This window comes from Anabas testudineus, chromosome 13, assembly GCF_900324465.2.
Source record: "Anabas testudineus chromosome 13, fAnaTes1.2, whole genome shotgun sequence".
In the NCBI taxonomy this organism is placed as follows: Eukaryota; Metazoa; Chordata; class Actinopteri; order Anabantiformes; family Anabantidae; genus Anabas; species Anabas testudineus.
The window spans coordinates 21,497,248-21,508,479 of record NC_046622.1 but is presented as its reverse complement, the minus strand read 5'-3'; the positions used below and the strand labels follow the sequence as shown (position 1 = coordinate 21,508,479).

At 41.4% G+C, this 11,232-nt stretch overlaps 1 protein-coding gene across 4 annotated transcripts; it reads left to right on the top strand.

The window, feature by feature from the left end:
* Window positions 1-2,232: 2,232 nt before the first annotated feature.
* dixdc1a (DIX domain containing 1a) lies at window positions 2,233-11,224 on the top strand. Of its 4 annotated transcripts, none has more exons than XM_026340426.1 (16): window positions 2,233-2,541; window positions 2,654-2,832; window positions 5,424-5,581; window positions 5,692-5,834; window positions 6,456-6,545; window positions 6,794-6,847; window positions 6,951-7,001; window positions 7,268-7,372; window positions 7,494-7,547; window positions 7,643-7,735; window positions 8,005-8,082; window positions 9,372-9,563; window positions 9,665-9,731; window positions 9,916-10,024; window positions 10,300-10,408; window positions 10,662-11,224. In XM_026340426.1, exons 2-16 carry the CDS (start codon window positions 2,810-2,812, stop codon window positions 10,743-10,745), a joined length of 1,410 nt encoding a protein of 469 aa, XP_026196211.1. In that variant the 5' UTR covers window positions 2,233-2,541; window positions 2,654-2,809; the 3' UTR covers window positions 10,746-11,224. The 4 variants fall into 4 exon arrangements, with proteins under 4 accessions (XP_026196211.1, XP_026196218.1, XP_026196203.1 ...); XM_026340433.1 differs by having other exon boundaries at window positions 5,689-5,834; window positions 7,646-7,735; XM_026340418.1 differs by having other exon boundaries at window positions 2,234-2,541; window positions 5,689-5,834.
* The last annotated feature ends 8 nt before the right edge of the window (window positions 11,225-11,232 follow it).

The following is an 11,232-nucleotide window of genomic DNA, read 5'->3' as shown; positions in this document are numbered from 1 at the left end:
AAGACATGCAGGTATATACATTAGGCACATTTTCGTCAGGGCTATAACAAAGCAGACAACTTTACTTTCAAGACAGAAATTTTGATATTAAGCATGCACTGAGGATCTAGCAATTGTATGTATCACTATAACTGCACAAGCTATATTGGGATGTATATAACAGCTTTCAAGTATGCTAGAGCAGATATTAGGTAGTTTTCCCACCTATTAACTACAGTTACCCGCAGAATAAAAATAAGGGTAAGTACTTAATAATGTAACTTCCTTGCTGACTTTGTTGGGCTTCGTGCTAATATGGCTTAAACCTGTCATCGTGTCACTTTAAGACATTTAGGCAATGTTTGGAGAAGCAACAAGCAATACATAGAGAGCTCACCTGCACCTAAAATAAAAACACAAATATTTTCTTATATTCCCTATGTTTCTGTCTTCATCAGATGCATAATCAAAGTTCAAGAGACCAACGTTTCTCTCTCAGATAGTTTGAGGAAAAAGAGTTTATTATTAACTCATGACGGAGACAGACTTTTAGTCGTCTTTCACTACCCCAGGCGTTATCTCCTCCACGTTACAGCGAAACACTCACAGACTTTCCTAACGTGGATTTGGCAACAAAAATGGGATTTGATTCCCTGGGAAGTCTTATCAGTCTGTGGTGCTCCATGCATATCTGCTTGAAGGTCACTGAATTAAAAAAAGATGAGTTACTCTTGTTTTTTGTTTTTTTTATTGCAGGCACAATAATCATTTTCAATCTGAATCCATGGTGACTATGCAAACAATCTGTTCTATTTTAGTAACTCATTTGATTTACAAATCGGCCGGCTGCATGTTGTCCCTGTGGCAAACAGGCTTTCTTCTCACCTCTCGGCTCCCCGATGGTGCAACGACTTTCCCACCACACTTTGAACAGCAAAGTCACGCTTTATGTCCTTCGTGCACAAACCGAATGTTGTGTGTTAAAGAAACACTTTGTTTCCCTCCACCTTACCTCGGTCTGCCATCTATTCACCGCCTACCTCTCAACCTGACTTTGTCCTTGTCTTTTTAATACTGTAGCAAAAACATTCAAAGTGACACTGGGTGCATGAAGAAACAGCAACATTATTTTAATTTCTAGGCTCCTTTTATCTATGACTAGTCCAGGAAAAGCATCCTATAGTTTTATTCTCATTTTATTTTCAATTAGCTAAATGTTTAGCTAATTGCCGGAACGCTCAGCAAACATTATTACAAACGTTTTCCGGCTAAGATTACAGGGGTAGTTCAACATTTTAATGCTAATTTCAGAGTTAGATGAGAAGCTGTGTATCTGTACTTTATCTCACACTGAAGAGCCTGTAGGCTGAATATGAAGCTACAGCTAGCAGCTCGTTAGCAGGCCGTTAGCTTAGCTTAGCACAGACACCAGAAATAGTGGTAAACAGCTAGCATGCTAAAGATTAGACAACCTAGTGTTGCATATCCAACAGTAACAGCCTGTGTTGTATTTAAATACAGTTTTGGGGTATACGTACTTTAATTTACCTGATTGTTTCTGTTTTATGCTGCTTTATTCTTTATACTTCCCTATTATATGTCTCTGCTGAATCAGCACTATAGACATTGATGTGATGCTTTCAGATAAATACACAGTAATTACAGCACAATGATGTAACCTGTATCAATCTTAATACAATAAATAATACAAAATAATAGAATCAAATACTTTAACAGTAACTCTACACTCTATAGCTCCTTCTTCCCTGTTGTTGACTTTGTTATCTTTGTTTTTGTTGTTGTCTGTATGCATGTATGCATCTCCCCGACTCTTTGTTATCATTTTCTCTGACACTGTCGTGTCTTCTTGGGCTGCAAGCTGCCACGTAGAGACCTGTTTTACATTCTTACCAAGGACACCAGCAACATTTCAAAGAGCTTAATGACAGCGTGCTCGGCCGAAATGTCTTTAAAAAGAGTGCTTAACACCAGCAGCACATGCCATACACATCACGGTGCTCCCACTGACTGTAAACATATCACACACATCTTCATTGTTGTTGCCACATAGATTTTCATGTCTCTTTTTTGATTCATGCGTGGGTTCTCATATTCACATAGGCTCCAGAAAAACAGAGAGAGAAGCAGAAAATCTGCCTCCTCCTCCTCCTCCTTATGAAAGGAGAGAGCAGTGGGGAAAGGAGGGAGAGGGGGCAGGGGAAACACACCCAGACAGAGCCATCGCTGACATCCTCAGTGAAAGAAGGAAGGACTGATACAAAGCTAGTGCGACCGAGCAGAAGAGAGAGAGGGTAGGAGGGAGGGAGGGCAGAGGGAAGACATGCAGAAAGGAGCGGCAGAGAACAAAGGGTGAAAAAGATGCACAAGAGCTGCATCAGTCCTTGTTCGCAAGGAACTAAAAACACAGTGTTCGTGAATGGGAGCTGGTGAGCTCAACCACGAGGCGGGTGCAATGAGAAACCAGGCAGACTTCAGTCTCTGGTGTTGCTGAGCACCAATCCTCTCCCTCTGTCTCCCTCTGCCAGCTACGACTGAGCCTCGGTACGATTTAGGGGAAGTGTTCAGGGCTTTTGATTAGGATTTGGGGCTTTATGTTTCAGGAAAATGCTGCTTGAGAGGAATTGACCGTGCTGTTATTTCTGATTGAACACAGTGTGCGACGTGGAGACTCCTCGGGTTGCTGCTTTCAGGGCTGCTCCCCTCCCCGCTGCCTCTGGCTGTGTTTGGGTTATGGTCCTGACTGAGAAGCAGGGCATCACCCAGATGCGGCACGCTGACTGTATGGGAGGTTAAGCCTGTAAACACCAGCATGGGAGCCAAACAGATGAAATGGTAAGAGCTGTTTTTTTTTTTTTTTTTTTCCTAATGATTATTTTCACATTACATCAAAACAGGCTGCCATTTCTGTCCTCAATGTATGTGTGCACCCATGAGAGTGATGCACAGTGTACACTGCATGATGAGTGAGGCCTAAATGTAGACTTTACATTCAGTTAAAATCGTTTGGATCAGCATGTGTGTTTCTCAGTTTCTGTGTTAGAAACGCATTTCACTATAACAACATCACTTTCACAGCCAGACTGTGCAGGCTATTGTTGAGAGTTTACAGTGCAGTAGGTGTGGGTGTGTCCCTGTCTGTGTCTGTGTGAGCCGAGCTGCAATTGCCTAGCAACTGCTAACGTCCCATCACTGGTTCAATGTTGTGATTTAGATGCAGATGATAGATTTTTAGAAAAACAAATATGACATGTTTTTCTTGTACAGTTAAATAAGACTTATTTTTGGACATGTTGTAAAAGGCCGCCATCTTTTCCTAACTTGCTTATTGACTAAACAAGTCAGTTATAGACTACTTTACTGTTAACTTACTCACATGAATATCCCCATGACTGGTATGCTATTATCTATAACAGCATTCATTGATGCATCAAAACACAAGCAGCACTTTTGTGTTTGGCTCCCATGCTGGTGTTTACAGGTTGACCAGAAACTGGTTAGAGCTTCTTAACATACAGTTTGGTACTTTAACCCAGTGGTTTTCGTGGTGGGGGCCAGGCTTTGAGGAGGGCACAAAATAAATCTAAAGGGTCATGAAAAGATTAAAAGGTGATTGGTGTAGGAATCCTGTTAGTTAGTTTAGTTTTTGGGAATTTCAATTTGAAATCTTAATTTGAGAAGCAGGCAGGACTAATAATAACAGTGGAGTTTAGTGAAATAAATAGAATAAATATGAATACCTAGCCATTCGAAATACCAATTAAATACAGTTCTGGAGTACTCAGTAATAGTATTTCCACCATTGTTGATCAGATGACGTTAATCTGTTGCTCTGAGGCTCATCTCTTGCAAATCCCAGTGTGTAATCTTTGGCTTAACCCATATGTTCCAGATTTATCTGTATGTATGTGTTATTTTGGCAAAACAGATGAGCGAGCATCTAAAACGTATTTGTTAGAGTTTATTGACCTGCACCCTGAGACAATGCGAGATAATGTCATCATCTGCAGTGACAAGATTAGTAAGAAGCAGTTTCTTTGATCCTCTTTGGAAAACCACTTATTCGCAGCAGTATCTGATAAGACGCTCACAGTTGTGTGTGTGTGTGTGTGTGTGTGTGTGTGTGTGTGTGTGTGTGTGTGTGTGTGTGATATAGTGCAATGACCCAGTCTGAGGAGCTGAGAGGACCTAATTATCAGATGTTTTCAGTGTGGTGATCGTAGCCACTGAAATGTCAATTCCTTAATGAAAAATGGAAATTGTATTTAACCCTAATTAATTTTTAAATTTGTATTATTATTATTGGCTATGCCAGCAAATTCAGTCAGTTTTCATCCCGCCTTGCTAACCCTGGCATTGTCATTTTCAGCCCTTACCATACTGATGTTAGCCTTTGCTGCATCGCTGTAATCTCCTGTTTCCAGTTTGCTTAGTGGCTGAGAGACACATCAGATACACATTGTTACATTAGTCCTAGAAACATGTAAACACACGAGTTCATACGGAGGCAGTGTGATCTCAAAAGCAACACATAATACGTGTGTTTCCTGTGTGTTGTGACTCAGAGTTTGATGACTAATACTGTTTGATAAGCAGAAAATCTCATGGGCTGCAATCTAAATCTCGTAGCATATGTGATATATGTTTAACCATGCGAACGAAGTCCCTCAGTACATTCTTTGGTTTCTAAACTAAAATTAAGAGGTCACATTTTTTCCTTCTTAGTTTTGTTGTTGCCTCAGGAGCAGGGTGATGAATTGTGGTGCCCTTCTATCCCTTTTACTTGCACTGAGTTTACATCTGTTTCTACAGACGCAGACTTGTTTTCCCACGCAAACAGAGGGAAAAAGAAGGAATCCCCAGTTAAAGGACCGTGTATAATGCCATAGGTCACAGGTCACAGTAGCTGTATCCCGTTTCCACCAACACAGCAGAGTGAAGATGACAGCCGGCCTGAACCTCAGGCTACTGAAGATGCTCTCAGAAAACACAAAGCATATAGTCCTATAAACTGCATGAAAACCAGCCATTCAGAAGCCATGCAAGGATTGTGTTTTGAAATTATGGCAGAAGGGGGAGCAAACTATGTAAAGAATTTCCTGTGGGAAAAAATTGCATAGTTGCTTGCATTCTTGTTCCTGCAGTGTACCGTGTATTTTCTGGACAGGTTTCAATGCTGTTCTGTTGTGTTTTCATTCATTTTATTATTTATTCAATAGCTCAACGTGTGCTGTATTCCTATGGGCAATTTAAAAGTGGAAAAGGTTTAACACATTTAGTCCAGATTGAATTAATTCACATTTTTGCTCCTTGGGGACTTATTAAAGTGTATATCTCCATTATATGTAGCTAGGATTATTTATTGCCATTCATTTGGCAGGAGATTCAAACACACTCATCCCTCCTGTGCCCACCATCTGTTTCAGTCTCAGCTCAGCCAGCCCCGCTCACTCCCCCAAAGAGGAGTATGTTATCACCCAGTCCGACGCCCCTAAAGAAGAAGACACAGTCCATGATCAGTCTAAGGACCAGGGGGAACCTGGAGATGACAAATCTGAGCTGACAGAGAAGAGATCAGTCACAGGTTGGTTGGCTGCACATCAACTCATGTAGAGCAACATACAGAGCAGTGAATCCAGACAGAGGAAAGATTCCTTGCCTCATTTCCTCTGCACCCTCTTTTTGTTTCAGAAGAGGTGCCTCTCTGTGGATTGTGTCCCTCCCTCGGGCAAGATGTACAGGAGGAAGGGAAGACCTGGGAGGATCAACTGGACGCCCACCAGGAGCAGCTGGAGAAGGAGATGCAGGAGGCCAGGAGGATGGTGTTTCGCCTACAGGTACTTTCTTGGTGATGGCGCCAAGACACAAACTGCATAAAAGTGTTGTGTAGCATGCAGTGACAATTTACAGGCACAATTTATTCCTTCTATTGAACTATTGTTAGTGCTGCAGCTGAAACAATTCAAGTCATTGTACAGTACTTAAAAATAGATGTGTGATGTACAGAAATAGCTATCCCTGCCTATCACGCACAAAAAAAGTGCTATGTTCAAACTGAGCGTGATGTTTGTGTTAAAATTGACTGGTCTGGTCTTTTTGCTTTTCTAGCATCCAAATCAGAGTTTGTAGCCTGGTAGCAGTCAATGCATCAGTCAAATCTTTGGTTATTTTGGCAATTCAGAGTTGGTTGAATGTGTGTGTGTTGTTGGGTGTAGGTAAATTATGCAGGTGTATGTTGGAGTAGGTGGTAACATGTACACTCTACATCTGTAAGCTTTTCAATTAGAATTAGATTTGATTAAGTTCAGTTCACTGCCTTGTTTAGCTGACATGCAGAACCTGTTACTGTGCAGCCAAGTATAAAAATAGAGAACAGCTGTATTTACAAATTCAAATACAGAAATATATCATGTATAATTAATTATGCTTACAGCTTGTGCGTGTGCCTTTGTCCTCAGGCTTTGCTGCTCCATGGCTCCCTCCCCACGGAGGACCAGGATGGATCTGTGAGCTTCGGAGATAACCGGGCTAACGCGGAACAGCAGCTGGTACAGTGCCGTCTCTCTGCTAACTTGAGAAAACTACGCTTGCTTGCCACTCTGTGTGAAGTGTCAGTGTCAGCCATTCTGTTGTGATGATGTTTGCAGCCATCACTCCTCCCTAGAGTGGTTGCCGTGGAGCGCAAACGGATCTCTCTGATCTGCTGTCCTGCTGTCATGCAGGCCCACTGCCTCCTCATACATTCTGACATTTTTCCATTCTCTAATTATGCTGCTCATACCCTCTCCCTTTGAAGGTTCTAATCCGCAGTCGTCTGGACCAAAGCATGGAGGAAGCCCTTGATCTCAAGGTACAGTAAGTAAATGTAATTAGCTTTAATATAGACGAGCTGCTTCATGAGCAGAGGGTCCCTTTCTCTAATGTCTCTGTTCCACTGTGTGTGTGGTTCTTAGAGGGAACTCCTGAGACACAAACAGGAGGCGCGACACATTCAGGCCATCAAGGTAAAGTTGGAAAACTTTTGTCCTTTGTGTGTGAATTAAAATAGATGAAAGGATGTAATTCAATCTTCACTCTTGGACACTCCCAGGCTGATTGATTCTGCTGTTTTTCTCACACACAACACACACACACACACACACACACACACACACACATATATACATATATAAACATCTAATATGTATGCGGCCAATAAGCAGGTGAAGGCACTGTGCTCATTTTTGGGTCGTCTCAGGACGTTTCTTTGATCCCCCCTCTCTCTCATTAGGATGCTCTGCAGCAGCGCCTGGCAGTGCAAGAGGACGCCGTGCTGCAGCTGAAGCAGGAGCTACTGAGGTGCAACATGGCCAGAGATCAGCTGGAAGCGGAAAATGTGAGACAAGTGATGATTTCCGTTCAACAATATAAAATATTTGTCTTGCTTGACCTGCGGATGCAAGTTTCTGTTAAAGCAATGTATCACTCTTATATCATGCTCTTGTATCTGTGTGCAGGCAGACCTCAAACAGAAGCTGAGTGAAAGGAACAAATTACTCAGTGAATATGAGGTGAATATACGTCTTTTATTATTTATGCTCCAATGCATTTGTTACAAACATACATACAAATAAAAACTTGTCATCCATCTCTCTTGTCACAATAGCAGCAACTCGGGAGAAAGGACAGAATACTGCAGCAACAGCAGCAGAAGCTCGATGAAGCTCAGCATAAAGCACACGAAGGCAGCCTCGGACAGGTAGGAATGACAAGTCGACCAAAAAGACAAAATCTAAGACAAAATTAAAGCAGTTTTTAACAGATGAACTTGATCCCCGTGAAATAGGTAGAACCAGTTATATAAGCAGTAATAAAAAAGAGATAGAGACAGTTCAAGGAAATGATTAAACTTGAAACCTCTTTATTAAAAGTACAAGTTTTAATAAGACAGTCTTCTGCACAGTATTTGCATTCCTGCCTCACAAAGCCTTATTCACATATGTTCATGTTTTATGATCCATTCTGCAGTCATTCAGGAGTGAAAGTGGTGGTTACAGTAACTCGGTGGCTTCAACATCTCCTCCAGCGTTCCAGCACAGTGCACCAGTAGGTACCTTTTTTTATGTGTTTAATGTGTTGGATTTGATGTCATGTTGTAAATAACCTTTCAGGATACAAGAGAAATAAAGTGTTGTCAAACATTATCATTAAACAGCACATTGGCTGCAGTCGGATTCTCTTTTTGATTATGACACAGAAACGTATGTCGGTGTGTTCCACTAGAACGACAAAGGAGTTTGCGTTGTTCAAATGATATTATGCTTCTGAAGGGGAAGCGTGAAAAAAAAAATACTGTATATAGTACACGGGGAAGTATTTGTCCAATAACTCCTGACACGAGAGTGTGCATGATAATAGTGGAGCAGTTGTTCTCGCTGATCAAACACAACAGGCGAGTTGGGATTATGATTATTATTCCTAATTGTGATGGGAGCTCTTTAATAGTCTTGATTATTGTTTGCGAGGCACCAATTTTTCCAGGTTAAGGAGACAAAAGCAAAGGGTGAATTAAATTAGGAGGTTGTGGTGTGTGTCTACATGAGTTGCTGTGTTGTTGTCTGAGCCTGATCTTCTATTCTGATAAGTACTATATTGCTAATGTCACAGATTTAACAGTGGATGTAGCATTTATAGATTTAATCAAGCAGAATCATACCTGCAGTGTGACCACAGGGATGGTCCAGGGGTGGGGGCACAGGCCGCCCCCAAAATCTGACTTCCCACTCCTGCCAGTGTCAGACAGTGGTAGGTATTTTGCTCATGATTAAAAATGAATGTGAAACCTTCAGCACAACCCCATTTGAGGACTGAATAAATCACTATCATTATAAAAAATTTTAAAAAAAACAATAATTATTATTTCAGGTCATTTAACATTTACTCATATATTTTTGTCACAGTAGAATTTTGTAGCAGCAGGCAGATTATCTCTGCAAGGGATGAATTTTCTTTTGTTTCTATTGTGTCTATATGGAGTTAACATTTGTAGAACATCTCTTAACTCACTTTTGAACTGTGCTACCCTTTACGAGCATGTGCCCCCTCCTGGACATCCTGTTAAAAGCATAATTGAGCCCTCATAATAAACATGATGTTAAAAAATAAACAATATTTCACTATTATGAAAAATGAATCATATTGTAGATGAAGTGTACTGGTTTAGGGACAGTAGGATAAAGGAAACAACACCTGTACAAAACTCACATGAGTTCCAAAGTTTGGATTTGCTATCTTGCAGGTTTTAACTTACTGCTTACTTTTACTTATTCAAGTCTATTGTAATTTTAAATATAAAAATAGAAGCTGTATGATTATGGAGAAGCTGCTTGTCACAGGGTGAAGAGCTGCAGCTGGTCAGGGAGGCACTGCGAAGTTTGAGGGACAGTTTCTCTGGCCATGACCCCCAGCACCACACTCTGGACACCTTGGAGCAGGGTGTGTCCAGCCTCATGGATCGATTACACTCCTTGGACACCCAGCGCAGGCAGGACAGAGGGGTACACACTCTGACACAGACACACACCAGAGTAAATATACAAAGCAGCAACACATCTGTCACCTGATGAATGATGAGTCAACAACAAATGACATGTGACTGTTGAATGCGAGTAATTGGTTCTTCTTCCAGGAGGAATTTAAATCACCGGGACGTAGAGCCAACTCAACAGACCGTGACTCCTGGCCGCAGAGCTCAAGTGAGATAAACAAAATCCTTGTGTTCTTTTGGATTTGTCATCCTCTCCAACATCTCATCTCTGGCTTTTGAATCAAATTGTGCTGTTCAGTTCCACTGCAGTGTAGAGAGGACACTGTTGACTGTGAGCCTAGAGCCATTTTAGAGTCTGGTTGTGAAAAGCCTGTTTTTTTAATTGTTTCCAGAAATGGCACACTCACACAGCAGCCCGGGACTGGACACCGCCATCTCCACTAAAGTGCTCTACTTCACTGATCGTTCACTCACTCCGTTTCTGATTAACATCCCAAAAAGGTGATTTGAAAAAAGAAAACACTTTGTGCTGGCTTTATATAATGGTGCTTGTTTGTTCCCTCACTGTAGCGTGTATGATTCCTAAGCAAATTACTGTCTGGGTAAGAGCTGTATTTTTACACAACCAGACTGGGCTGTAAGTGTAGATGCTTCAGTGGCTGTGCTAGTTAAATGTTTATCCTAGACAGGCTTAATGCTTCTGTGGTTCTATGTTGTTTACACATGACATGACTGACAGTGTGTGTGTTTGTTTGTGTGTGTGCATGCACTTACAGGCTGGGTGAGGTGACACTGCGAGACTTTAAGGCCGCTGTAGACAGACAAGGCAGTTTCAGATACCACTTCAAGGCCCTTGACCCAGAGTTTGGCACAGTGAAAGAGGAGGTGGGTGTGGGAGTATAATTATACAGCACCGACGTCTTTTCACACCAGCTTTAGCATGCAAATGTAAAAAGCTACTTATAGAGTAAGATATACTAATAATAGGCATGCCTGCTCTGCATTTATGGGATGACTGTTTTCCATCCCAGAACATTTGATAACGCGGAGCAGTCATTTGCAGTTTCTGTCTGGACCTTTGTACATTATAGATGTGAGTCTCTCTTCAGTATGTAAATGCTGGACGTTGGTTATTCAGGTGTTCCAGGATGGAGCAGTCGTGCCTGGCTGGGAGGGAAAGATTGTGGCGTGGGTGGAGGAGGACCACGGAGAGAGGAGGTAGAGCCAGAGACCAGAGATCACCACTACAAACCTCAGTTGTTCCCACTGGACCAGGATTCCACAGATAATACTTGTGATGCCATAACAGAAAAGATGATATAAAATACACTTAACTGGGACCAATGGTTCTAACACCATCTCACTACCACGTTTTAAAAAGTGAATGTTTCATATGAAGATTTTAAGTTAACCTTTAGGTGGCACTTTTTTTGAAAGGATGCATATTAGATATTGTTTGCAGTGCATAAATGAGTATGTGGGACTACCAATTAATGGTCAGTAATGATACTTGAAACTCAAAGTTAATGTGATTTGTAATGAATAGCGTGATGAGCTGTGCTCTGAAAGCTGTAGTCAATGCATAGTATGCAAACCTTAAGATAAAAGTGTTTACTGACATTTTTCACATGTTCCAGATTGCCAAATAGTGATGTTGTTGTTCTGCATCAATTTTGATGTTTTAATAAACATGATTTATTGCATGGATT

Excerpts from the sequence above, each read along its gene's own strand:
- dixdc1a (XM_026340418.1), top strand. The coding sequence starts at position 2,810 with ATGGGAGCCAAACAGATGAAATG. Across the intron at positions 6,546-6,793 it reads CTAACGCGGAACAGCAGCTG|GTTCTAATCCGCAGTCGTCT; the intron begins GTACAGTGCCGT and ends CTCCCTTTGAAG. Across the intron at positions 9,564-9,664 it reads TGACACAGACACACACCAGA|GAGGAATTTAAATCACCGGG; the intron begins GTAAATATACAA and ends TTCTTCTTCCAG.